The sequence below is a fragment of the Mesocricetus auratus genome, unplaced genomic scaffold (genome assembly GCF_017639785.1).
Source record: "Mesocricetus auratus isolate SY011 unplaced genomic scaffold, BCM_Maur_2.0 Super-Scaffold_100027, whole genome shotgun sequence".
Classification (NCBI taxonomy): domain Eukaryota; kingdom Metazoa; phylum Chordata; class Mammalia; order Rodentia; family Cricetidae; genus Mesocricetus; species Mesocricetus auratus.
This window is the reverse complement of record NW_024429208.1, coordinates 5,068,827-5,094,573: the sequence shown is the minus strand read 5'-3', so window position 1 is coordinate 5,094,573 and position 25,747 is coordinate 5,068,827. Positions and strand designations below refer to the sequence as shown.

At 54.4% G+C, this 25,747-nt stretch overlaps 1 protein-coding gene and 1 long non-coding RNA gene across 3 annotated transcripts; one reads left to right on the top strand and one right to left on the bottom strand.

Moving 5' to 3' along the window:
• Window positions 1-3,412: 3,412 nt before the first annotated feature.
• Window positions 3,413-12,818, bottom strand: Mapk13 (mitogen-activated protein kinase 13). Its single transcript, XM_005084904.3, has 12 exons — window positions 12,614-12,818; window positions 11,979-12,108; window positions 10,906-10,964; window positions 6,975-7,083; window positions 6,794-6,823; window positions 6,139-6,186; window positions 5,900-6,014; window positions 5,749-5,820; window positions 4,428-4,507; window positions 4,191-4,269; window positions 3,932-4,108; window positions 3,413-3,751 (listed from the first exon to the last, which is right to left on the bottom strand). The coding sequence occupies exons 1-12, from the start codon at window positions 12,730-12,732 to the stop codon at window positions 3,669-3,671; spliced, it is 1,101 nt and encodes a 366-aa protein (XP_005084961.1). The 5' UTR covers window positions 12,733-12,818; the 3' UTR covers window positions 3,413-3,668.
• LOC110343673 lies at window positions 12,107-19,178 on the top strand. Of its 2 annotated transcripts, XR_002385984.2 has the most exons (3): window positions 12,107-12,657; window positions 14,290-15,156; window positions 18,484-19,178. It is a non-coding gene; the product is annotated as an uncharacterized LOC110343673 (long non-coding RNA). The 2 variants fall into 2 exon arrangements; XR_005871332.1 differs by lacking the exon at window positions 14,290-15,156.
• The last annotated feature ends 6,569 nt before the right edge of the window (window positions 19,179-25,747 follow it).

Sequence of the window (25,747 nt, the reverse complement as noted above, 5' to 3'; positions counted from 1 at the left end):
CCTGGGACAACCTGGACCCTGAGGTCCATCCGGGCAGAGGAGCAGTGACACGGCAGGGACAGCTGTCAGTCAGCGGCATGAGAGGGAGGACAGAGCTGTTGTCAGGGGACTGTCCCTGGCTCGGAGGGAGGCTTGCTTGTCTCTGCTTGTTTTCTGAGTCACCCTCCACCCAGGGCAAAGCTCAGCTCACCCACCAAGGTCAGGGGCACAGGGCCTGCCAATGCGCACTTCACTCCCTCCAGCAAGCCAGCAGGACCCCAGCGGGGGCAATGCCCAAGGACATGCGGCCCTCTGCACTGTCAGTCACCGAGACACAACCTGGATTTGAGATGCTGGGTTTTAGGGTTTGGTCGTTGTCGAGGGGCTGCTGTTTGGGGGTGGGGAGTTTTCTCCGGGGTGCCGCTTGGTGCAGCCCTGTCTCTCGGCGGTCGTCCTCATTATCACAGCACTGACTGAACAGAGAAACAGTCTTTGGGACTTGGGGACATCAATAATGCCTCCATTCACTTGCCCACAGGTATTTGTTCCCAGCGGGGCCTCACAGTTACAGGGAAGGGGGAGACAAGGCACTTATACATATAGTCTCTTGGGAACAGTGTGGGTTGGGTCTCCTGCACCGGGCAGAGGACACTGTCAGGAGAAAATGGGTTCCTGTGGTTAAGTAAGTTTAAGAAGGTCTGGGTTAAACATAAAACACAACTCTTGCAGGGTGTATGGCATATGCCTTTAATCCCAGCAAGAGGGAGGTGGAGAATTTCTGTGAGCTCAAGGACAGCATGGTTGGTCTACAGAGAGAGCTCCAGATAGCCAATGCTACATAGCGAAATTTTGTCTCAAAATAAATCACTACTTTTTCTTCAGGACTTGTTGGAGCTTCTACTCTGATAATGTGCACAGTAACCCTTTGTGGCTGGCGGCTGTGGCAGAAGGACTATGGAAAGCAGGGACACTGGTAAATCTGAGACAATGACTGAAGTACGAGGGAAAGGCAGAAGACGGAACCTCTTCCTTGGGACCAAGATGGAGGCTCAGAGGAGGGATTTAAAATGAGGAACCCTGGGGGAAAAAATGAAACAATTCGAAAAGTCCACATGATGGTGTGCATGCCTTTAATCCCAGCACTAGGGAGGCAGAAGCAGGCGGATCTCTGTGAGTGCAAGGCCAGCCTGGTTTACAGAGCACAGGACTGCCAAGGCTACATAGAGAAATCTTGCATCAGAAAAAAAGAAGAAGAAGAAAAACAACAACAAAAAACAAAAATCAAAAAACAAAACAGGAACCCTGAACCAGCCTTGCAACTCTAAGGTCAGGTGATGACAGGGCTGTCCCACCAGCCAGTCCCAGCCAAGGCGTCCTCCTGACAGGATTGCTCAAATGGGGAGGAGGCAGCACAGACACAACCAGCAGTGACAGGCCTTGGGGAGCCAGTGCTGAAGAGGGCGGGGCAGCCCTGGCATTCGGGTTTGGCAGAAGCCGGCCATCAAGCACCCACCGGTCCCAATCCTGCCTCCAGCAGCCCTAGCTGTGACATCTAATGCCAGTTCTCTGAAGTCTCAGAGTTTTTGTTGTTTTCAAATAGATCTTATTTTGAGGATGTTTTAGGGTTAGAGAAAGTGGAGAGTATCCTTGGACACCGCCCCCACCTCCAATGAGTCCCCTGCTACTGTCTTTCTTTGGGGGGGGGTTGAGACAGGGTTTCTCTGTGGCTTTGGAGGCTGTCCTGGAACTCGCTCTTGTAGACCAGACTGGCCCCGAACTCTCAGAGATCCGCCTGCCTCTGCCTCCCGAGTGCTGGGATTAAAGGCGTGCGCCACCAACGCCTGGTGTCCTGCTACTGTCTTGCACGCACATGGTACACTGGTTATACCACGGTGGCCTAACACCAGCACATTCTGGGTAACATGCAAATTTACTTTTAAAGGGCACAGATTCTAACAAAACGCCTGTCACCAGAAGACTTTCACTGCCCTAAAAACACTCTGTCTGAGCCACCGGGAGAGCGAAGCCACTCTGCAAAGTTCTGGAATGAACCACACGGAACAGAACTCTTTTTCTGCGGGACTCGGCACAGCCTTTAACCTGATAACACATAGGTCACAGCCTCACGGTGGGTCTCCGGACTATGGTCCACAGCAGGCCACCCAGGGAAGAGGGAACACAGGAGAGGGGTCTAGTTTGGCCTCTGACACGCTGTAACTGAAGTCAGGCTCCTGCTTCGTGTGTCCCCATTCAGGCTGATGTGACATAACACAGCCACTCTGGGGTCAGGGTGACAGGCTGTTTACACCTTCAGACCTGGAAGCCGGTATTCTAACAAGTTCTCCTAGTGCAGACGGTGAACCAGGAGTCAGAAACCCAAGGCCGGAGGCCAGACCAGGCTGCCCACTGCCCTGCAGAGGCGACTTTGTTCTGCCAAAGCAGAGGGAGGAGTCAAGCCATCACTGGCCGTCCGGCTCTGAGATGCCTCTTCTGGGGGGAAAAGCAATGTGGGAAGAACAGAGGTTTGCCAGCGTAGCCAAGAAAAGCCCACGTCTGCCTGCTGCAGTGCTCCCTTGCCAGCCATGCTGTCTCATCTTATCAGGGACTCCAGATCATTGCCAGCAACAGCCGGCCACCTGCAGCTCCTGGGGCTCAGTGGCCTAACACACTGGGCTCACTAACAGAGCAGAGGGCCCAAGAGTGGCCTCCTTTTGTGCTCGTCTGTAGCAAGAATCTACGCCCCCACTCACATCCCCCTGGAACCTCAGGATGACACCGTGTTTGGAAAGCTTTCGCTGACATAAGCAAGATGGCATCATGCCAGAAGGGCCCTAACTCCAAACCCTGCCGCTCGGCTGCTGTTTTAGGCCCACCCCGGTTGTTGTTTTGAGACAGGGTCTCACTGTGTAGCCCAGGCAGACCTGACCTGTAACTAGAGATCTTCAGCTTCCCGGGATTGTAGGTGTGGGCCACGCCTGGCACCCTGAGAAAAAGCTGAGAGAAGCCGGACAGTGGTGGCGCACGCCTTTAATCCGGGCACTCGGGAGGCAGAGGCAGGCAGATCTCTGTGAGTTCAAAGCCAGCCCGGTGTACAGAGGGAGTTCCAGGACAGCCTCCAAAACAATACAGAGAAACCCTGTCTTGAAAACAAAAATACTGAGGATAACTTTGGTTCTTCAGCCAGCAGAGATAAGAAGAAGGGAGGAAGGAAGGATGGGCTGACTCTTCCGCAGTCTCTGAGGGAGCATGGCCCTCCCGGCACCCTGGTCTTACTCTTCTGACCTCCAGCAATGTGAGGGAAGATATCTCTTGGTTTGGTTCCCGTGCTGCCTGCACCCCAGAAGCAGACCCCGCCCACCACTGTCGTGGTCCTCAGCCTGGCTCACACACCCTCAGCCCATCCCTCCAGGAAGGAAAGGACCCCACACCAGGCTTTTGTCCACATTTGAGCTTTAATACAGCCTGCTGCGATCATAAGTCCCCCACCCCCCACTCAGCCCCCCACCAGCAGGCTGGAATTCTGCTTCCTCTCTGGCTGATCCCTAGGCCACTGGAAGGCACTTCTGTTTGCTCAGGAGGCTAAATCCCCATAAGCCCTGCGACATAAGCAGTGACAAGAAATACTGGTCCTGAGGCAGAGGGTGATCCTGTCACAGTCCTCAGGCTCGGCTTCGGGTCAGACTCCACGGTCACTGAAGCTTCATGCCACTCCGGCGCCGAGAGTCCTTCCGGGCGATGGGACTGAAGTTCGAGACCTCTTTGTAGATGTGCTCTGTGGAAGGCGGATGCTTTAGGTGTGTGTGGGGAGGCGAGCGGAGAGAGCCCACCCATCAGACAGCGGGGCCGGGACCCGCTCAAGGAGAAAATCCTACTGGAGAAGGGCCGTGCTGGGGGACAGCTGTGCACGGACACCTAGGGCGGAGAGGGAGTGCGGGGGCGGGGCTTCTCTTACGTTTCCACTCATCTACGGTGAGCTTCTCCTGTTCTAAGACATCAGCGAAAGGCTGCGGGGCCTCCGTCTCCTCCTCGGGGTCGCGGATGGATTCGAAAAAGGGGTGAGCAAGAGCCTGAGCCGCTGTCAGACGCTTGTCTACGTCCAGCTCCAGCATCTTGTCTAGCAGGTCCACGGCTGCGGGGGCGGGACCGCGAGCATCACGCCTGGCCTGGCCTGGCCTGGGAGGCAAGCGCTCGGGGACTGGACCGGGACTCACCTTGGGGACTGGCACGTGGGAACAGCTGGATGAAATCCTTCTTGGGACTCTGGGGCAGAGACTGGATGTAGGATTTGGCCTGGAAGACAGAAAAGGAAAAAAAAAAAAAAACACAGAATTCTCCACGCTCTGGCCTGAGGGGAGAAAGCAAGGCTGAAGGCCTGTCAGAGTCCAAGTCCGGATGAGGACAGGAGGGTCTGCCAGGGCAGAAGGACCCCAGGGGAAGGTGCCACTCACAGCCTTGTCTTTCAGCTTCTGCACAAACTCGGCGCCTGGCACCCCGGTCACCTTCAGGATCTGGGTCAGCTGGTCCAGGTCTTGGCAGACAGTTAAGGCACAGCCTTGCTCTGGGTGCTCTGAGCCTGCCGGCCCCACCCCCAGTCCTGCTCTAGCCAGCTTGGCAGATACTCCTGGCTCCGGCCCCATCTAACCACGGCCAGGCCTTGGGACAGTTGGAGCAGGTCTCTGGGCGACTTCCCGACAGACCATGTCAGGAGAAGGTTGCTCAGGGTGTGCCTTTCTGAGACTCACCCTGTCAAACCACCCTCCCCTGCTCCCTCTGCATTTCGAGCTGGGTGGGCAGCCCCTTGTCTCTTCACTGGCCAGGCCCACGAGGGCTCCCCATCTGCTTACGAGGGATTTTCTGGCAGAGATGGGGGCAGGAAGGACTCCTTTTTTATTTCATTTTATTTTATTTTATTTTTCGAGACAGGGTTTCTCTGTGGCTTTTGGAGGCTGTCCTGGAACTCGCTCTGTAGACCAGGCTGGCCTCGAACTCACAGAGATCCGCCTGCCTCTGCCTCCCGAGTGCTGGGATTAAAGGCGTGCGCCACTAAAGCCCGGCGGAAGGACTCCTTTTTATCATCTGATCATCTGCATTTTTCAAACCATTCTAGGGAGCAGGAGAGCGCTTCCTGCTTTTCCCAAGTTCAGTTCCCCAGAACCCACGCTAAGTACCTTACAACCAACCACTGGTAACTCCAGCTCCAGGGGATCTGACGCCCTCTTCTGGCCTCTCAGGGCAACTGCACAATGCAGATACCCTCACAGAGACACACATGGACACACACACAAATGAAGTCTTTAAAACCATTCTAGGGGCTGGGCCTCAGAAGGCTGCTCGCCTGGCATGCATGAGAACCTGGATTCCATCCCAGCACGGTGACCCACGTCTGTGACCCTAGCCCAGCACGGTGACCCACGTCTGTGACCCTAGCGCCTGGGAGGTGGCAGGAGGAGGAGCAGATCAAGGTCATCTTTGGCGACACGAGTTTGGGGCCCTGAGACACAGGAGACCCTGTTTCAAGATGAAAAATAAGTCAGATGTGGTGGTGCACACCTTTAATCCCAGCGCTCGGGAGGCAGAGAGGCGGGCGGATCTCTGTGAGCTTGAGGCCTGCTTGAACTACATAGCAAGTTCTAGGCCTTGAGCTACATAGTGAGATCCTGTCTGAAAAATAAAATACATAATTCTTGAGGAAGCCTATCTTGCTGCCACACTGAGACACATTTAAATACGGCTACTGAGGGAATGGGGTCCCCAGATGGCAAAGGATACAGTCCTTCCCCTTGAATAGTGTTTTTCCAGTCAGCATTTCTGCCATGATGCAGCCAACAGACCAGATGTCCACTGCAAGGAAGGAGGGGTGTGGACGTCTGATGCTCTCTAGAGCAGGTCACAGGGTCACCCTGGGCAACTGACCACTGACCTGTCTGGTTATAATGCATCCAACTGAGGATCACCTCGGGGGCCCGGTACCAGCGGGTCACCACGTAGCCAGTCATCTCGGGGTCTGCATGCCGAGCCAGCCCAAAGTCCAGGATCTATGGCTCAAGGGACACGGGGAGGACGAGCTGGCTGAGGAGAAGGGTTCCCAGGGACAAGACCCACCTCGCCCAAAATTCCATCCTCTCCCCACCCTCGGTGGGCCTGATGCCACCCACTCACCTTCAGCTCACAGTCTTCATTCACCGCCAGGTTACCTGGTTTCAGGTCCTGGGAGGGAGATAGAGATACAGCACCAGGCTGAACCAGAGCCTGGTGTACTCACACACATGCTGCACTTACACACACATGCACACATGTGCATGCACATACAGTGTACTCAAATATACACGCACCCACACATGGTACACTTACACACACCGCTGCATTTTCACACACCTGCACGCACACACACACAATGCACTCTCACACACACACACACACACGCATGCGCTCACACAGGTGCATTCACACATGCACACACGCTGCACTGCAATAGCATTGGGCCACTTCACTTCCCCTCCAGGCCTGCTTCCTCATTGTAAATGACATTCGTTGGACTCTGCATCCTGTCCCACCATGTCCCTGTCCTTAGAGACTGAAGTGCCAGCACAGGGCTCCGTGGGCAACAACTCCCCAGAGTGTCTCGCCTGCCCCTTAACACAGCCAATCTACCCCGTTCGCCTTCCCAAGGCTGAACTATCCACAGTCCACGTCCCTGAGAACTGTCGCTTTACTGCTCCCAATTGACCAGAGCCACCAGAGCACCCGGCTCCTACCCCACACACCGAGGAAGGGCTCCAGGGTCCCTGAGAACCATGACAGAGGGAGCACTCACCCTGTGGATGACACCAGCTGAATGGATGTACTGAGAGAGAGAGGGAGAGAGAGAGAGAGAGAGAGAGAGGGAGAGAGATTAATCGGAGGCACCAGCTTCCATGCCAGTATCTTTCCCACCACGGAGCTGAGTCTAAGCACTGAGCAGCCCTTGGCCACCACGCAGGCCAGGCCGCACTCACCTTTAACCCTTTGAGCACCTGGTACACCAAGTACTGGACCTTATCCTCGCTGAATTCCATCCCCATGATCTTCTGCAGATCTGTCTGCATGAAGGGCATCACCAGGTAGCTGCAAGGCGGGAGGCTTCTTAGCAAGGCTCCTACCCTCCCTCAGGCCCAGGGGTGACCCCAGAGGGGCAGAGGTGGGGTACAACACCAGGCAAGAAGGCATGAGGAGAGGCAGGTGTTGAAGGTCCATGCCTGTAAGCCCAACACTTGTTAAAGTTCAGCCTGCGTTACACGGTGAGCCCCGGGGCTGCCTGGTCTCCACAACATGGCCTTGTCTCAGAAAAACAACCGTGATGGCAACAGAAAACAGGACTGGCAGAGGCAGGGGGATCTCTGTGAGTTCGAGACCAGCCTGGTCTACAGAGCGAGTTCCAGGACAGCCTCCAAAAGCCACAGAGAAACCCTGTCTCGAAAAACCAAGAAAAAGAAAGAAAGAAAAGAAAAGAAAACAGGGCTGGAGAGATGGTTCAGCCGACACAGTGCTTGCTTACATGAGGACCCACGCTCAAGCCGCAGCACCCATGTACAAAAACTGGGTGTGATGGGGTTCAGCTGTAACCCCAGTGTGGGAAGGTGGAGACAGGAGGGTCCCGGGGCTCATTAGCCTGCCAGCCTGGCTTAAATGCCAAACCAGAGAGCGACCCTGCTTCAAAAGACAAGGAGGGAGACTGAAGAGACGGCTCAGCAGTAAAGACCACGCCCTGTTCTTGCAGAAGACTCGGGTTCAGTTCCCAGAAGGCTCACAACCACCTGTAAATCCAGTTCAGAGGATCTGATGCCCTCTTGTGGCCCCTGTGGGCACCTGCATGCATGTGGGGCACATAAACTCATGGAGCAGCACACACGCACAAAACATGTACACACACACACACCTATGAACTATCACAAGGAAAAAAGAAAACAAGGTTGAGGAACAACATTAGAGGTTGACCTTTGACCACACACACACACACACACACACACACACACACACACGCACGCACGCACGCACGCACGCACGCACGCATGCACACCCATGCATACCCGCACACACAAATGAGGCTCCATACACATGAACACAGGCAGGATTTACCCAACCTGAGCTCCTGGCACCCTGCCACAGTGAGCACCAGTATTGAAGCATACGCAGTAAAACCAGATGGCTGTGTTCACACTCCTCGAAGGTACCCTGGCTCTGCCCTCCTCCACCCCCCATCCCAAGATGCTGTGAGCCAGCAGCATCAGCCAGCATTTCCTTCTGCTTTCCATCCAAAAGTTTCTCCCGCAGGAGGGTCACGCCCAGCCCAGCAGGCTCCAATAGCTATAAAATGTATGTCCTTCCAGGAAGGAAACAGGAAACAATCTTCCGCGGGCAGAGGATGAAGGGGCCCTGTGCTATCAAGCACTCAAGCGGGATTTTGAAACAGGTCAACGTCAACAACCCGGAACTGTGACTCAGGGCGGCAACGGCAAAGTGCAGGACTAAAAGCAATAGGTTATAAAAGGTGTGTGTATAACACACACACACACACACACACACACGCGCGCGCACACATACACGCGCGCACACGCACACATGCACACACACGCACACACACACGCGTGCGCACACATACACGCGCGTACACGCACACACGCACACACACATACGCACACACACGCGCACACACACACGCACACACACATACGCACACACACGTGCCCACACACGCACACCATAATGTATGTGTTTTTATTTTTTCCCCCTTGAGACAGGATCTTGTCTCTAGTTCACTATGAGGCTGAGGATAGTCTTGAACTTTCCATCCTCCTGCCTTTGTCTCTTCAATGCTAGCATTACTGGCATGCACCACCATCCCCAATTTATTCAGAGTTAGGGGTGGGGCCAGGGCCATTCATGCTGGGCAAGCACACTGCCCACTGAGCTACACCCCCAGTTCCCTAAAGTGAATGAACACACACACACACACACACACACACACACACACACACACGTTTCTTTGATTTTAAGATAGGGGTCTTATGTAGCCCTGTCTGGCCTGCAACTGAATATGGAGAAGAAAAGGCTGGCTTAAAACTCACAGGTCTCCACCTGCCTCCTGAGTGCCAGGATTACATGTGCATGCCACCTTGCCTGGTTCTTTGCTTCTGTGTGCTATTGCTGAGGGCTGGAGGGGTCACTAGGTAGTTTAGAGCACTTGCTCCAGCCAGGCAGTGGTGGTGCACTCAGGAGTAAGAGGCAGGCGGATCTCTGTGAGTTCGAGGCCAGCCTGGTCTACAGAGCGAGGTCCAGGACAGCCTCCAAAGCCACACAGAGAAACCCTGTCTTGAAAAACTGAAGGGGGAAAACAAAGAGAAAGAAAAGGGCACAGGCTGCTTTCCTAAAGGACCCAAGTTTGAGATCCCTCATAAGGCAACTCCCACTGCCTGTAATTTCAGGGCAGGTGGGAGAGCACACGCAACTTTAAACAAAACAAATCTCTAAGCCTTTCCCCATTCTCCAACCTCAGAGAAACAGTTCACCCCATTCCCTTTCTCCACGGCCTTCACACAGTCGCTCACAACCTTGCCATGCTTTCTGCTTCTGTCCTAAACTGCTGGGATCGACGTCACCAGGGGTCACCTGAAGAACAGAGACCCCTGCCCACCCATGTGTCCTTTTGCTAAGTGTCAGCTCCCTCAGGGTCGCCCGCCAGCCCTCCTCTCTCCTCAGCTCCCTCCGCTCACCCTTCCCACCTCCTAGGAAAGGTGTTCTCTGGGGCCACACCACTGTGTCCGCTTTCGCCATGACCTGTCCCCGGGGTTCACTATCGCCCACAGAGATGGCTCTGGCGGCCTACACGCACTCTCCCCTCTCCTGTGCTTCAAAGGCTCTGTAAGGAGGCGAGGAGCCCAGGTGGAGTTCATCATCTGTCCCTCCGGGTCTGTCCCTCCACCGTGGGTTCCTGAGTTGGAAGCCCCATCACCCGTACAAACCTCCCTCGGCCACCATGTCCAAACAGACGCAACCCCCGTCAGTGCTGCCTGAGGGGTCTCAGATCTGCCCTCCGTGTCCCACACTATTGTAGCTCAAAGTCGGGGTCCGGTCCTCGACCCTGCTGCTTCTCCCCGGGGTGCTCCCTGCTCCTTTCTCATAGCTGCTGGCCACGTCCCCCAAATTTGACAGACGGTATCCAACACCTTGCTTAAAACCTTCATAGTTGGCGGGCTGGGGATGCGGCTCAGTTGGTAGAGCACTTGCCTAGCATGACAAAAGCCCCGAGTTCAATTCCCGGCACCGATGCCTGGGATCTGAGCACTTGGGAATTGGAGGCAGGCAGGAGGATCACAAGTTCAAGGTCATCCCTGGCTACATAGGCAGTGCGGGGCCAGCCTGTGACTCATGAGAGATCCCTTCTAAACACAAGACACCAAGACACGCCCACAGCCCCCGTGGCACTGAGGTAGGGGGAGAAGCAGCTCGATGGAGGCTGCCTTGGGCTGCTGCTCACCCTGAGTTCTCAGGGCCGTCCAAACAGCTCATCCAGGCCCAGGCACGTGCAGGCCAAACCTGACACTTTGCAACCAAATGTCCTGCTTGCTTAGAACAGCCAGACTTCATCAGCCAGGTAGTTCAGGCCCACCTGAGCCTCACTCCCACTCCCACACCTGGCCCCCAGGAAGTGGGGAGGGGGCCAGTGGACCGGCAGTCCTCTTCATAGTGCCAAGGCCAGGTAACGAGTGTACAGAGCTCTGGAGAGCTAGGCACGCCACACCCTTCCGCCCAGAGCTGGGATCCCTCTCCAGAGAGGACCCCAGTGTAACAGCACAGAGGCAGGAGATGCCCTTCCCACCCTCCCCCAAAATATTCCCAAGCTTCCACTAAGATCTGACAATACCCCAAACCCAGCGTAGCCCGACTCACAAATCGTGGAAGTTTCGAAGGGAAGAGGCGGGTGTGAAGACATCCAAGAGCCCGATGACCTGGGGAGAGGGTCACCAGTGAGGCTGGACAGCCACCACCCCTCCTCATACTCCCCGGGCCTTCAGCCACCCAGGGCCACCTGGTCACCGTCTGCTACAGAAGGAACAGTATGGGGGCCCAGGCAGGGCAGAAAAGGGAGTTTGCCATAGCGATGATGGAGAGTCAGGCTGAGAACATGGTCAGCCCGTTGCTCCCAAATTTTGGGGCGCGGGGTGAACAAACCCACTCCCAACTAACAAATCACGGGGGTCAGTGGGGAGAAGAGAAAGGGAGGACGGAAGGCCTTGGGACCTTGGACCTCAGTTCCGGGACTGAGGGTCTCTGGGTCTCCAGCTGTCTGTCTTTGTGGGCCCTGGGGCTGGTTCAGAGGCAGGGGAGAGCCTTCCCCTCCCTTCATAGCTGGAGGCCACCGGGGAGAGGCTGCCTGACAGAGTTCAGTGCTCAGGATATACAAGGCTCTGAAATCACTCTTGGGCATGGACTCCAGCTCTTCTGCCTAGTCCAGAGCTGGGCCACTGGCTGTGTCCATCAGACAGGATGGCCAAATGGCTGCTGATGAGCCGCATAACTGTGCCTCAGTCTCCCCATCTGTGCCATGGATGGTATGTGTTGTGGGTTATTATAAGCTAGCCAGCATTTGCATAAAACATGCCTGGCATGCATTATATTCCGTATTTGTTGTCAGTCTTGGGGTCCCGATATGGGCACGGCAGAAGGTGGGGTCTCCAGGCCCAGCGCGACCCAGGGTTCTCACAAAAACAATTACAAAGTCTCCCGGTGCCTACTTCCTCCTCACAAGCGAGATACGGTAGTGCTTTTTCTGGGAAGTGAGCAGGGCAGGCCCTGGCACCTCCTCCTAGAGCTAAGGAACTGAGGAGCCAGGGAGGAGCGAGGGAGAGTCTTTCTCCTGGCCCTGCACCCAGGACCCCGGGCAGGCCACTCCTGGGCCGCTCTCCCTGCCTCCCCACCCCCACCCCCATCCCCAACACAGCCACGCCCCTGCCGCATCCTACGTTTTCATGGTTCATGTGCTTCAGAAGAAGGAGCTCGCGGTAAGCGCGCTTGGCAAAGATCTCGGACTGGAAGGGCCGACTCAGCTTCTTGATGGCCACCTTCTCCCCTGTCCGCTTGTCGATGGCCGAGCTGCGGGGGTCACAGGCAGGTGAGGGGGAGGGGCGGCCCCTGTCCTAGGCCATCCCCACTGAGTATTCCCCAAGCTGGCTGGTGACCAGGAATTTAGGGGCCAGCAGAAAGGGGTGTGTGTTTGTGTGTGTGTCTGTGTGTGTGGTGTGTTTGTGTGTGTGTGTGTCTGTCTGTCTGTCTGTGTGTGTCTGTGTCGCAGGTGGGGGGAGGGGACACCGAGGAAGGGGCACCAGGGCAGGAACCAGTCACGCCGCCGACAGGATGCGGAGCAGGCCGGGAGTCCCTACTCTGCGATTGGGCAAGTTCCCCTCGTGGGGCCTCATCTGCAACTGCAGGGAATCTGTCCCACGAACTCCGAGGCCCCTTTGAAAAGTTACAGCCTTGGAGAACCAGATTCGGCAGCGACTCGACCCACTGGGGCCCCAGTGCCGCCGGGTGAGCCCGGGGAGGCTGCCAAGGGGTGGCCCGCGCGGCTCCTCTGCCTCCCGGGGTCCCCGGGTCTCACCACACAGCTCCGTAGGCCCCGCTGCCGACGTGCGCCGGCGCCAGGTAGGTCTTGGGCAGCTCCCAGGCCGTCTTGTTGATGTCCTGCTTGTAGAAACCCCTTTTCCGGATGAGGCTCATCCCGCACCCCGTGGTGGCGGCCCTGCGCGGCGGCTGCGGTGGCTGCCCGCGGGCTCCGGGCCCGGGTGTCCAGCCGCGGTCCCCTCCCGCCCCGCGCCCGCTCCTCCCCCGTGGGGCGGCGCACCTGCCGCCTCGCCCAGGTGCGTCCCCGCCCCGGCTCGCCCCGCCGCCCGCGCTCCGGGCTCCGCCCATCCCCAGCCGAGGCCCCAGGCCCGGCCAGCCACCTGCTGCAGGTGCGGGGGGCGGGGGTGCTCTGCGGGAAGGGGTGCCCGCGGGGCTGCCAGGATTCCTCCAGCCCCGCAGGAAGACCTGGGGTGGGCGGCGGGGTTGGTAGTTTGAGAAATGAAACCCCACAGATGCAAGGCACGGTGGCTCAGGTCTGTAGGGGAGGCAGAGGCAGGAGGGATACTGTGAGTTCGAGTCCAGTTCATTCAGTATGGAGTGAGTTCAAGGCCAGACTGGGTGAGACCCTGAGGAGGGAGAGAAGGAAGGGAGATAAGGCGTGGGGGAGAGAATAAAGGTGGAAGGGAGGGAAACAAGGTCATCCTTGGCTACAATGCGAGTTGGAGGCCAGCATGGGCTACATAAAAAGACCCTGACACAAGGCAGCCTTGAAGATGGAGAGTTTAAGAGCCTGTAACTGAGTTCATCCCTCAGCACCTATGTCATTCTATAGATAGTTAAAAATAAAGAAAAAAAGGGTGTGGTGGCACACATCTTTAATCCCAAGAAGGCCTGTCTGGAAAAATCAAAGGGAAGGAGGGGGAAGACACAAATACAACAAGAACCAGGGACCTAAAACTCATGGACTATAAGCGAATTCCTTCCATCCCTCCTCCCTCCCTCTCTCTTCTGTGTACCTCTGGCTGTCCTGGAACTCACTCTGTAGACCAGGCTGGCCTCGAACTCAACAGAGATCCGCCACCACCACCTGGCCCGAAACAAATTTAATTTAAAAAAAAAGAAATCAACCGGGCGTTGGTAATGCACCCCTTTAATCCCAGCACTCGGGAGGCAGAGGCAGGCGGATCTCTGTGAGTTTGAGGCCAGCCTGGTCTACAGAGCGAGTTCCAGGACAGCCTCCAAAACAATACAGAGAAACCCTGTCTCGAAAAATTTAAAAAAATTAGATTTGTTTCCCCTCTCTCCTCTCATCCCCTTCCCTCCCCCTGCCTGCCTTCTAACCCCCCATTTACTTTCTTTTTAAGAAAAATAATTTAAGACTCCCAGGCCCTCAGGTTCATCTTTGACCAGTGCTCAGAAATCTTCCCTTCTCCCCCATTTTTCTGAAACAAAGTCCAGGCATCAAATTGTTCTTCCCACAGAAGGTCTGGGGTCTTACACCCAGGGTCAACAGCAGCTGATTCCACCATCCCCAGGATGGTTGTTTGGCATTGGTGGTGGTGGTTTTTGAGACAGGGTGTCACTATGTAGCCCTTAGCTGGCCAAGAACTTTCTATGTAGACCAGACTGGTGTCTAACTCCAAGACGTTCCCCGCCTTCACCTTCAGAGTAGATGTCCAATTCTGAGTAGAGGTTTTTCTCTTGTTTTCTAAGCCCGCATGAATGACACGGTCCTGTGTGGTCCCAGAGCGAACTTGTGCTCAGTCTGAGTCATGAGTGCTCTGGCAGAACAGCTCGGAATGCCCCGTGGATGTGTCCCACCCTCCCTGACTTCTCTGCAGAACGAGTGGGGCCAGCTTGCTTCGTTGTCAGAGGAGGGAGCTTCCGGGGGACCCCACCAGGCTCTCCGCAGACCCCAAACTGCCCAACCGCCTCTCCCACACGGTCTGCAGATCATGTCAAGTGAACAACCCCACAGAAACGTTCAGCACGGGTTGTAGGTAGGGCGTCTGCTTCAGGAACGTATCACAGCTCGGATGAGAATGAGAGAGTCAGCCCATTGGGTGTGAAAAAAATTATCTAATAAACATACGTGCCTGACATGTGCCGGCCATTAGTGTTTTACATATTCCACTCCAGGGCAGAAGACTGTGAGTCAGGCTGGGCATCCTCACCAGAGAAGTGGCAAACAGGCGTAGAGGGGTTAGGTAATTAGCTGAAAGGTCACAGGGCTGGAGAAGGGCGGAGCTGGGTGAGGAAGGGAGCGTGGTGGCCCTGGAGCCCAGGCTCCTGCCAGGAAGGCTCAGTGGTGTCTCCAAACCACTTGGAATGGTTGTAAGGCTGCCGCTTCCTCAGCGCAGCCCGTTTCCTGCCCTGTCCTTTTCATTGGTCCTGAGACAAAGGAGGGCCGACAGTGGGAGTTTGAGACCCTTTGGGTCTGTGGTTCTGGTTTAAGGAACTGTGTTTCAGGAAGCCAGATGCTAGGACCGGACACAGGCTACGAGAGGGTGTCCCGAGACACCTTCGGGGTTGAGAGAAGAGAAAGGGGCTCGGTCTCTACAGTATGATAAAGCCAGCAAGGTAAGGAATCCCAGGAAAGCCTTCCAGGCCCAGGAGCATCCGCCCCCTAGCACAGCCGGCCACTCTGAACTCCGCCCCCTAGCACAGCCGGCCGCTCTGAACTCCGCCCCCTAACACAGCCGGCCACTCTGAGCTCCGCCCCCTAGCACAGCCGGCCGCTCTGAACTCCGCCCCCTGGCACAGCCGGCCACTCTGAAACTCTCTGAACTCCGCCCCCTAGCACAGCTGGCCACTCTGAAACTCTCTGAACTCCGCCCCCTAGCACAGCTGGCCACTCTGAAACTCTCTGAACTCCGCCCCCTGGCACAGCCGGCCACCCTGAACTCCGCCCCCTAGCACAGCCGGCCACTCTGACTCCACTTGAGCAAGGGTCAGGAAGTGACTCAGGCCTTACACGCAGCTGACGATAGCCCTCACCTTGGGCCTTGCTGGGCTGGGGTTTACTCAGCAGCCTGGCAGTCTTGGAGGGAACTGCCTTCAATCCAGTGAGGGGAGTCACTGAGGGCAGGAGGGGAAGTGATGGGAGGGGAGGACTAGGAAGAGAGGAGGGAGGAGGAGAGAGGGCTATGAGGGCATCATGGGTAGCTGAACTCTTTTCCTCTAACTCCAGGGAACTCAGTTTCCCTCCCTCTCAGATGCTAACACACAGAGTACTTACTGGAGGGGGAGGCGGGGACAGAAAGTCAGGGACCCAGCTTTGGCGCTGCCCTCTGTGTGACTCTAGACCAGAGTCTTAGCCCATGCTGACCTGAGTGCCCCTGTAAACCAGGCGATGCATACGAGCTTGTAGAAGTTCCTTGACTTGTGAGGTTATATCCAGACAAACTTACCTTTCCCTCCCCACACTTAAAAATAGTTTAATCCCAGCACTTGGGAGGCGGATCTCAGTGAGTTTGAGGCCAGAGTGATCTACAAAGCGAGTTCCAGGACAACCAGGACTGTTACACAAAGAAGCCCTGTCTTGAAAAAAAAAAAACAAAACAAAACCAAAATATAGCTGGGTGTTGGTGGGCACACGCCTTTAATTCCAGCACTCAAGAGGCAGAGGCAGGCAGATCTTTGTGAGTTCGAGGCCAACCTGGTCTACAGAGTGACTTCCAGGGGAAAAAAAGGAAAGAAAAGAAAAAGAAAAAAAAAGTATAATTAATTAAACCTTTAAAAAAGATGTATTTATTTTTATTTTTTGTCTTGCCTGAATGCACTGTGTTAATGACTGGTGCCCACGGGGACCAGAAGAGCATCGGCTCCCTGGAACTGGAGTTACCAGCAGTTATGAGTACCAAGAACCAAACCCAGGTCCTCTGCAAGAGCAGCTGGTGTCTTAACCTCTGAGCCATCTCTCTAGCTCCGTTCTAAAAAATTATGTGTATGTGCATGTATGTTTGTGGGCATGTGTACACGTTTGTAAGCACCCTCAGAGGTAGGTGTGAGTCATAGCATCTGGCTTTTAAGAGAGATTTATTTATTTTTGTTTATTTGTGTGTGTGTGTGAGAGATCATGTGTGTGCAGGTGCCTTTGTGGGCTATAGGAGGACACGGACTCCCAGGAGCTGGAGCTACAGGAGGGTGTGAATTAAGAAAGTGCTGGAAATCTGGACACTTTGAAACAACGGTGAACACTCTTAACCATGCCAAGCATCTCCCCGGTTCTAAGCATCTCCCTGTGTGAGCATCCCCCTGGTTCTGAGCATCTCTCTGTCTCTGAGCATCTCTCTGTCTCTGAGCATCTCTGTCTCTGAGCATCTCTCTGTCTCTGAGCATCTCTGTCTCTGAGCATCTCTCTGTCTCTGAGCATCTCTCTGTCTCTGAGCATCTCCCTGGTTCTGAGCATCTCTCTGTCTCTGAGCATCTCTCTGTCTCTGAGCATCTCTGTCTCTGAGCATCCATCTCTCTGTCTCCGAGCATCTCCGCAGCTCTGTAGCCAGCCTTCTCTGGGTTCTAGACATCAGGCCCTCAGGCTTTTGCAGCGAGCACCTTTGCTCACAGAGATGTTTCCCTGACCTTTCTGTTTCTTCCCACTTTGAAACAGCCTTTATTTGATTTGGGCTTTTCATATTAGCATACAAAGTAATGGGTTTCATTATGTCGTCGGTTCACACATAGGAAGCTCTTGTTGGTTCTTCTCTACATTCCTCTTTCTTCCCTATGCCCCTCCCCCTCCCCCTACACCCCTTCATCTTTCATGGAAATGATTCTGCTCTCCCTGCTTCCCTACGATCTCCCCTTCCACTCTCAATGACCTCCTTCTAGAAGTGTGTGACCTGCCCTGCCACCACCATGCACATACACATTAGATACAGCTCAGCATCTAGGATCCTCCGTTAGAGAAGTACGTGGTATGTGTATTTCTGGGTCTGGCTTCCTTCACTTAGTATAACGACCTTCAGCTCTGTCCACTGTCCTGACGATGTCCTGACTACATTCTTCTTCATGGCTGCGTGAAATTCCACTGTGCACAAGTAACACATTTTCTTTATCATTCACCTGAGGGACAGGGAGGCTGGCCCCATTCCCTGGCTACTGTTACTAGAGTAGCAATGACCACGGATGCTCAAGTGTCTCTGTGGTGTGCTGGCTTAGAGTCCTCAGGGTATGCTCCTGTTTTAGATTTCTTAATGTTTTTGTTTTCTGAGACAGGGTCTCACTGTGTATCCTTGGCTAGCCTGTAGCCCTCTGTGTAGACAGCTAGTCACAGCACCAGGTGGGCTCCGATGTCCAGTCACCTGGCGGAGGGTGAGGGGTGGGGGGCATCCTCCATCCTCCCCCATCTCACCGGCCCTCTGGGAAAGTGCCCCAAACACGGATCGCTTTACAGAGCAGGAAAGTAGCAAGCGGACTCCTCTTCAGGTGTGAGGGGGCCGCTGTAAAAGTCTTAGGAACTTGTCAGTCCAAGTGCAGGCAAACTAGGTTCTTAGGGCAAGCTGGTGGGGCAGGATTTCAACTCCGCAGGTTGGATTTATTCCTCACTGGAGGAGAGCATATACCAGCAGGGTCTGGGAACGTAAGGACTTAGGGGAAGCTCTGGGTTAGGCTAGGTAATTTGGGGGAAGGGTTACAGAAACTAACTGCGTTCCCAGAGAATAGCAGCGAAAGAGACGACCTGAGACATGCTGAACTTGGGGCCCGGAGCACAGTAGGCACCATTCAGACTCCCCTCCCCGCATGCCCTGCCGGGGGAGAGAGAGCAAGTGCAATCTGTCCAGCCCCTTGGCCCTTCTGATCCAACTCACAGCCACCTCTTCTGTTAAACGCAAGAAGCAAACACATGGTGCCAGGATTTGTTCACAGATTCATTCAATACAGTTTTTGTTTTTGTTTTTGTTTTAGGAGCCCTGGAGGTGGCTCTGTGGGCAATGTGCTTGTGTCTGGTGGCTTAAAAAGAAAACGGCCCCCAAAGGGTATTGGAGGCGTGGCCTTGTTGGAGGACGTATGTCTCTGTGGGGGTGTGCTTTGGGGGCTCATACATGCTCAAGCCACGCCCAGTGTGACAGACTCCTTCTGCTGCGCTGACGGATAAAGATGGAGAGCTCTTGGCTCCTTCTCCAGCACCACATCGGCCCGCACGCTGCCCTGTCCCGTCGTGATGATAATGGGCTGAACCTCTGAACTGGAAGCCACCCCAGCTGAATGCTTTTTCCTTCATAAGCGTTGCCGCGCTCATGGTGTCTCTTCGCAGCAATAGAACGCAGCCCTAACTAGGACACCATGTAAGCATGAGGACCTGAGAGCAAATCCCAGGCACGGACTGACATGAAGAAGCCCAGGATGGAGGCACGGACTGACATGAAGAAGCCCAGGATGGAGGCACACACCTATAATCCCAGCCCTGGGGACTGGAGGCGCTCTGGGACTTGCTGGCCAGCTAGCCTAGTCAAACTCTGGAGTTCCAGGTTCAGGGAGAGAGATCCTGTCTCAAAATAAAGACGTCTTTAGTAGTAAAGGCTCTAGCCGGCAAGACCTGGATCCTAGGACCCACACAGTGAGAGAAGAGAACACACTCAAAAATTGCCCTCTGACCTCTATGTGGTGTCAAGTGCATTTCTGCCATACACAGACAGACAGACAGACAGACAGACACACACACACACACACACACAAAGAAAATGTAAATTAAAAAAATTACAAGAAGGGCTGGGGAGATGGCTCAGCAGTTAAAAGCACTTCCTGCTCTTGGACCCAAGGTCAGTCCTTAGCACCATCTTTTTCTTTTTTCTTTTGTTTTTTTTTTTTTTTCAAGTCAGGGTTTCTCTGGATTGTTTTGGAGGCTGTCCTGGAACTCACTAGGTAGACCAGGCTGGTCTCGAACTCACAGAGATCCGCCTGCCTGTAACTTCAGTTTCAGGGGATCTGACCCACCTTCCCGCCTTCTTGGGCGTCTTCATGCTGTGGAACACATGCAGACAAAAGGGACATACACTCAAATTTTGAAAGTAATAAGGGAGAAACTAATTGAGGAAGACACGCACATTGACTTCTGGCCTTCACGGGTGTATACATAAACACGTGTGTGCACACACATGCACTTAAAAAAAAAACAAAATCCCAGCCGGGAGGTGGTGGTAAAAAGCCTTTAATCCCAGAACTCAGGAGGCAGAGGCGGGCGGATCTCTGTGAGTTCGAGACCAGCCTGGTCTACAGAGTGAGTTCCAGGACAGCCTCCAAAACAATCCAGAGAACCCATCTTTAAAAACCAAACCAACAAACAAAACAACAAGAACACATTCCAGAGGGGAAACAGATGGAAACCAAGCAAACAGCTACAATATTGGGCTCAGCTGTATGAAATTGCTGGCGTTTAACAACTGGGTCCATCCAGGTGTTGTGCGGCAGTCAAGCAGTGGACTAGCGTGACCAATGAGGCCCTGCCCAGCCTGCTAGGCTGCCGCGCCCCCTGGTGGGGAAACTCAGTAATAACTATTTGTCTGAGCCTCTCTGCCATCTCCGTCCCGAGACTCCTTGGCCACCTCCTCACAGGCCTCCTCACAGCCCTGGAAAGATGTGTTCCCAGGCAGGTCCGACTTACTGTCATTTTTAGCAGCTTTGTCTCCTGTGAGTGTCTGGACACTGTCCTCATCACTGTTGGTTCCCACACACCTTGCCTGTTCCCCGTCGCTGTTCAGTAAGCTCTTTTTTTCCATTTTCTTTTAAAAGATTTATTCATGGGTGCCAAGTGGGCAGTCTATCTGCTGAGCCACATCCCCGGCCCTCTGCGCCTTGTTTTCCCCTCCTAATCCCTGAAGTGTGGCGGTGGTCACAAAGTCCCACTGACCGGGACTGGAGTCCTCTCCTCTCTCTCCGTGCAGTCTCGGCAAAGCTGCTGTTCTGTGTGGTTGCTGGTCCCTTCAGGTATAACCTGCCATCAGCTTCGTGGAACAGCGAACACCGGGGTGACCTCCAGACTTCCCTGGCCCCAAATCAGGACGAGGAAATGGACAAAACTGTGTCGTGGTGATCGCGGTTACGGGGGACCCTGACCCTGTCATGTGGCACCCTCTCCCCTGCTGCCCCCAGCTTGGGCTTGGGAGCTAGAGACACCACAAGATTGAAGAGGAGGACGCCAGCCAGGTGGTGGTGGTGGTGGCGGCACATGCTTTTAATCCCAGGCGGGTGGGTCTCAGTGAGTTCCAGGCCAGCCTGGTCTGAGAAGTGAGTTCAGGACACTCAGGGAAGTTACACAGAGGAACCCTGTCTTGAATGAATGAATGAATGAATGAATGAATGAATGAGTGAATGAAAGAGGGGCCTTCAGATGTGCAGTCTTCGTGAGTCACCCCCATGCTGAGGCAGGCTTTGTGGTGATGTGCCTGTGTTGCCCACAATCCTGCAAGTAACCCCAATAAAATCTTTGCACTGCCAAGCTGGATGTGGGCTGGAGCCCTTCCTTTGGCTGGTCTGTGCCCTGCCCAGGGGGACAGACGTCTCTCTGTATTTCCCCAAGAAAAGTCACACGAAGCGCATTGGAAAAGCAGGGCTCAACAGGCGAAGGTGCCTGCGTCCAAGCCTGATGTCCTGAGTCTGGTGTCCTGGGACCCATGGGATCGAGGGACCAGTTGTCCTCTGACCCACACACTGGAGTGCACACAGCCCTGCGCATAAACAAGTAAATACAATGTAATTCTTTGGGGGGAGGCGTTTGAGACAGGGTTTCTCTGTATTGTTTTGGAGGCTGTCCTGGAACTCACTCTGTAGACCAGGCTGGTTTGACTCACAGAGATCCGCCTGCCTCTGCCTCCCGAGTGCTGGGATTAAAGGGGTGCGCCACCAACGCCCGGCGATACAATGTAATTTAAAAAAATACATAGGGGCTAGAGAGATGGCTGAGACATCAAGGGTGCGAAGGATTCTTCCTGAGGACCCAGCACCCATTTGGCTCACAAATGGCTGTAACTCCAGCTCAGGAGGTCATATGCCTCCTTAGTTACATGAACAGACCCACACACACACACACACACACATACATGCCATTTTAAATTCTTTAAAAAGCCACCTTAGCTGGGCGGCGGTGGTGCATAAAGAGTTCCAGGAGCACTCAAGAGGCAGAAACGGGTGGATCTCTGTGAGCTCGAGGTCTGCCTGGTCTACAAGAGCAAGTTCCAGGACAGGCTCCAAAGTCACAGAGAAACCCTGTGCTAAAAAAACAAAAACAGAAACAATCCACCTTAAAGCAGTATCCTCTGTTTCTGCTCTGAACCCCAGGGCCCCACCGAACCCCCAGGACCTAGGCACTCTTTGGGCGTGCTCCTGTAGGTCAGGGTCAAGGAGCAGGTCACAGCTGTGTGACCCTGAGCCGATAAGTGTACGTCTTTGGACTTTGTCACCTGTTAGTCAGGACAGCACCATGCACCTGGCCAAGGAAGGAGGGGATAGAGATGACTGACACAGGACAAGCAGGGTTTCAGGCCTCACTCAAGTACTCCTTCCGTCCCTGCAAGACCTGACACAGCCACAATCAACAGGCCTTGCCTGGCCTCACTGTCCCCAAGCCTTGCTGCGGCAATCCTTAACGTGCTGTTTATCCCTCTGGGCTAGAGCATCGAGTTCGGGAGGGTCAGGTCTTTTTGTCTGTCTGATGCCAATTCTGAGAAAGCTAGTAGCACCCATGGGCGGTGGGGGAGGGGCTGGCAGGTGTGGGCGGGGCTTCATCGCAGGCGCCCTGGGCACCACTGTGTAGCTGTCATTTTGCAGCTGATGTGTAGCCAGCTTACCTTCCTGCCTGAGGCTGTGGCAGCTCACATGACCTGTCAGCTGTGCCCATGGGGTCATGACCCTGCCCAGTCTCCCATGTGCCCGGCCAGTAACCTCAGGGACAACATGCATCTCCAGGATGGAAGTCACTGGTTCTGGCTGCTCCACTGCCTCTAGGTAAATATCTGTGTCTCCAATCAGGGTTAAAGGGACCAAGCAGACCTGGCCTGGCAGCTGTGACCCTGATTGCAGCTCTAGAGTCATGCACTTGGCTGTGTGGCTTTAGGTCAGTCAGACAGCCTCTCTGGCTACATCAGCTTTTGAATATGTGTATGTGTGTGTGTGTATGTGTGTGTGTATGTATACATATATGCTTAACAAACGTAAACAGAGCAATATTAACATATATCAATTAATTGCCAAAATTGTCCCAGGAAGCTTCTCTCGGCCGTGGACAGCAGTGGACGCAGAGACTCATAACTGGTCAAAGAGCCACGAGTGACTGTTAAGTGCCCAGCCCTAACCTGGGCATCTACACCAATCACCCCGCCTCCCTAGACTCGGGGAGCATGCAGAATGTAAGAGCTGAGGCTGGGGGCGTGCCAGGAGCGCTGTCCTCTGGACAGGCCATGACGGTTGCACTCAGGAACACAGTAGCTATGGTTCCCTGCCCACTATCAACCCAGAGAGACGGGCCAGCATTCCGGCATGCAGCGCTGACTGGATTCAACAGGTTACCAAAAAAAAAAAAAAAAGGAGAGGGCGTGTAGGCGAAGGGGGACATGTTGGGAGGGGAGGGGAGGAGCGGGGAGGGGCCTGGGAGGATACAATCAAGATACATTTTATGGACACACACTCAGGCATGCCCACACACATGCATACATGTATAGGAAACTTCAATGAGTAAAGGAAAGGTCTTGTAGTTAAAAAACATTCCAGAGGTTGGAGAGATGAGTCATTAGTTAGGAACACCGGCTGCTCTTCCGGAGGACCCAAGGTTGGGTTCCAGCACCCACACGCGGTGGTTCACAGGTGCCTGTAGTCGGTCGGATACCTCTGGCCTCTTCTGACACCTGTGTATATCCTGCCCCAGAATAACCCAGATAGCTAGAAACAAAATAAATATTTTACAGATTTCAACATTAAATTTATGTGCGTATGTGTGTGAGGAAGGGGATGGGGTGCCCACAGAGGAGGCTGCTGGATCCCCCAGAGTTGGAGTTACAGGCAGTTGTGGGCCCCTAATATGCTGAGAATTGAACTCAGAAGCCCCGGGGTGGCGGCACACGCCTTTAATCCCACCATTCCGAGGCAGAAGCAGGAAAATCTCTGAGTTTGGGGCCAGTCTGGTCTACAGAGTGAGTTCCAGGACAGGCAGGGATACATGGAGAAACCCTATCTGGGAAAAATAAAAAACAAGAAGGAATTGAACTTGAGTCCTTTGGAAGAGCCCGTAACCACAGGACAGGGTTCAGTCCCATCCTCCTTGTCTGAGTCCCTCCCAGGGACCCCCTTTTATCCTGGGGAGACAGCCAGTGCTGGCTGGGAGACAGCTCTGGGCTAGAGGAGCGTGGAGGCAGAGTGTGTTGTCGGTGGCTGTGGTGAAAACCACCCCACCTCGACACCTCCACCAGACCAAGCCACAGCCCCAGATGTAAGACAGCAATGAGGACCGGCGAGAAGGCTCAGCAGATAACGGCATCTCCACTAAGCTTGGCGACCTGAGTTCATTCTCCAGGACCCACTACTAAATATATGTCTTTTTAGAGAAGCACTTTAGAAGAGACACAAAGGACATCTCACAGCCAGGCGAGGTGGCACATGCCTACAGTCTTAGCATGCAGAAGGTGGAGACAGGAGAGCCAGGATGTTCAGGGCCAGCCTGGGCTACACAGTGAGTCTGAGACAGGTTGGGAAATACAGCAAGTACCTCTCAAAAATAAGCAAATAGGATTGGGGAGCTTGCTCAGTGGTTAACACACCCAAGTATGGGGGCTACGACTGGGATCTCTAGAACGTACATGAGCTACCAAGTGGGCATGGTAGCCCACTGTATTCCAGAAGGTGGAGAATCTCCAGAGTAAACCGGCTGGGGCGGGGTTGGGGGGCCGGGGGCGGGGGCGGAGGACGGGGACCACACTAGCCAGAGCAGCTTTTGGGTGAGAGACTTCCTCAATCCCAACCAATAAGATGCAAGATGCATTAAGGATGAGTTCTGACCTAAGACTCAGCCTTGGACTTGCACGTGCAGACGCCCCCATGCGCACGGTGCCCCCACACAAGCAACACACACACATACACCTGCGAAAACGAGAAAGGAAAATGAATAGCATCTTGATTGACAGGGAGTAGCCCCTCCCTCAAAGCATCCTCTGCCACTCGCTCTCACAACGAGAGCACACCTCACCTAACTCTGGGCCCCTGGAAAGAGGCTCCAGAGCAGCCTGACTCAGTGTGAGGAGCAGGTGATACCCACCCTGCACCTCCCAGGCGCCCTCGAGGCAAATCCCTCCTTCACCCATCCTTGGTGAGGAAGCCTCTGCCTTTCCGGCCCCAGCTTCCTAGCGAGACACCCTCCACGCCCACCTCTTTCTTACGAAACCTGGAACACCCCCCCCCTTGGGCTGTCACCACTCCTGGGTGTTAGCTCCTTCCGGAATGTCCTTCCTTTGCCTTTCTGAGGCCGCAACACCCCTAGGTCCCCCAATCTGGCTTTACAGCCAGAGTCTGCTAGAGTCGCTAGTTCCTGCACACGTATCTTCTCCCTCGTCACTCCTGGAGGACTTAGGGTACAGCAGACCCAGACTGACCTGTGAAAACAGACAAATAAATAAAAAAAATTTAAAAGAGAATGATCTGTGTGTTGTTGTTTTGTTTTGTTTTTTGTTTTTTGAGACAGAGTGTAACAACCCTGGCTGTCCTGGAACTCTATTTGTAGACCAGGCTGGCTTCAAACTCACAGAGATGTATGTGCCTGTCTCTCCTCCTGTGTGCTGGGGTTAAAAGTGTGCACCACCACTGCCCGGCTTGATCTGTGAGTTTTTAAATAAGTCCACATTGAGGCTGGAGAGATGGCTCAGGGTTTAAGAGCACTGGCTCCTCCCCTCCCCCTACATGCTAGGATCCAGGGTAATAATCCAAAGAGTTTTCATTCGCTACCAATAGTCCCTGGTGTGCAGATAATATGGGGCAAAGAAGGCAGAATCCTTTGAGTTACTATGATTTAGGTTGCCTAGGCTAGCCCTGAACTTCTGGTCCTCCTGCCTTAACCTCCCAAATGCTAGGATTCCAGTACGTGCCATCATGCCCCGCTGGCCGCAGCTCATTTTCTTTCTTGGCCGTGAAATAATTCTGTCTGAACACAGTGCTGTTGTTCCCTGCTCTGGTGTCGATGGTCTAGGACGTC

Excerpts from the sequence above, each read along its gene's own strand:
- Mapk13 (XM_005084904.3), bottom strand. The coding sequence starts at position 12,732 with ATGAGCCTCATCCGGAAAAGGGGTTTCTACAAGCAGGACATCAACAAG. Across the intron at positions 6,187-6,793 it reads CAGCTGGTGTCATCCACAGG|GACCTGAAACCAGGTAACCT; the intron begins GTGAGTGCTCCC and ends TCTCCCTCCCAG. Across the intron at positions 5,821-5,899 it reads GATGCATTATAACCAGACAG|TGGACATCTGGTCTGTTGGC; the intron begins GTCAGTGGTCAG and ends CCTTCCTTGCAG.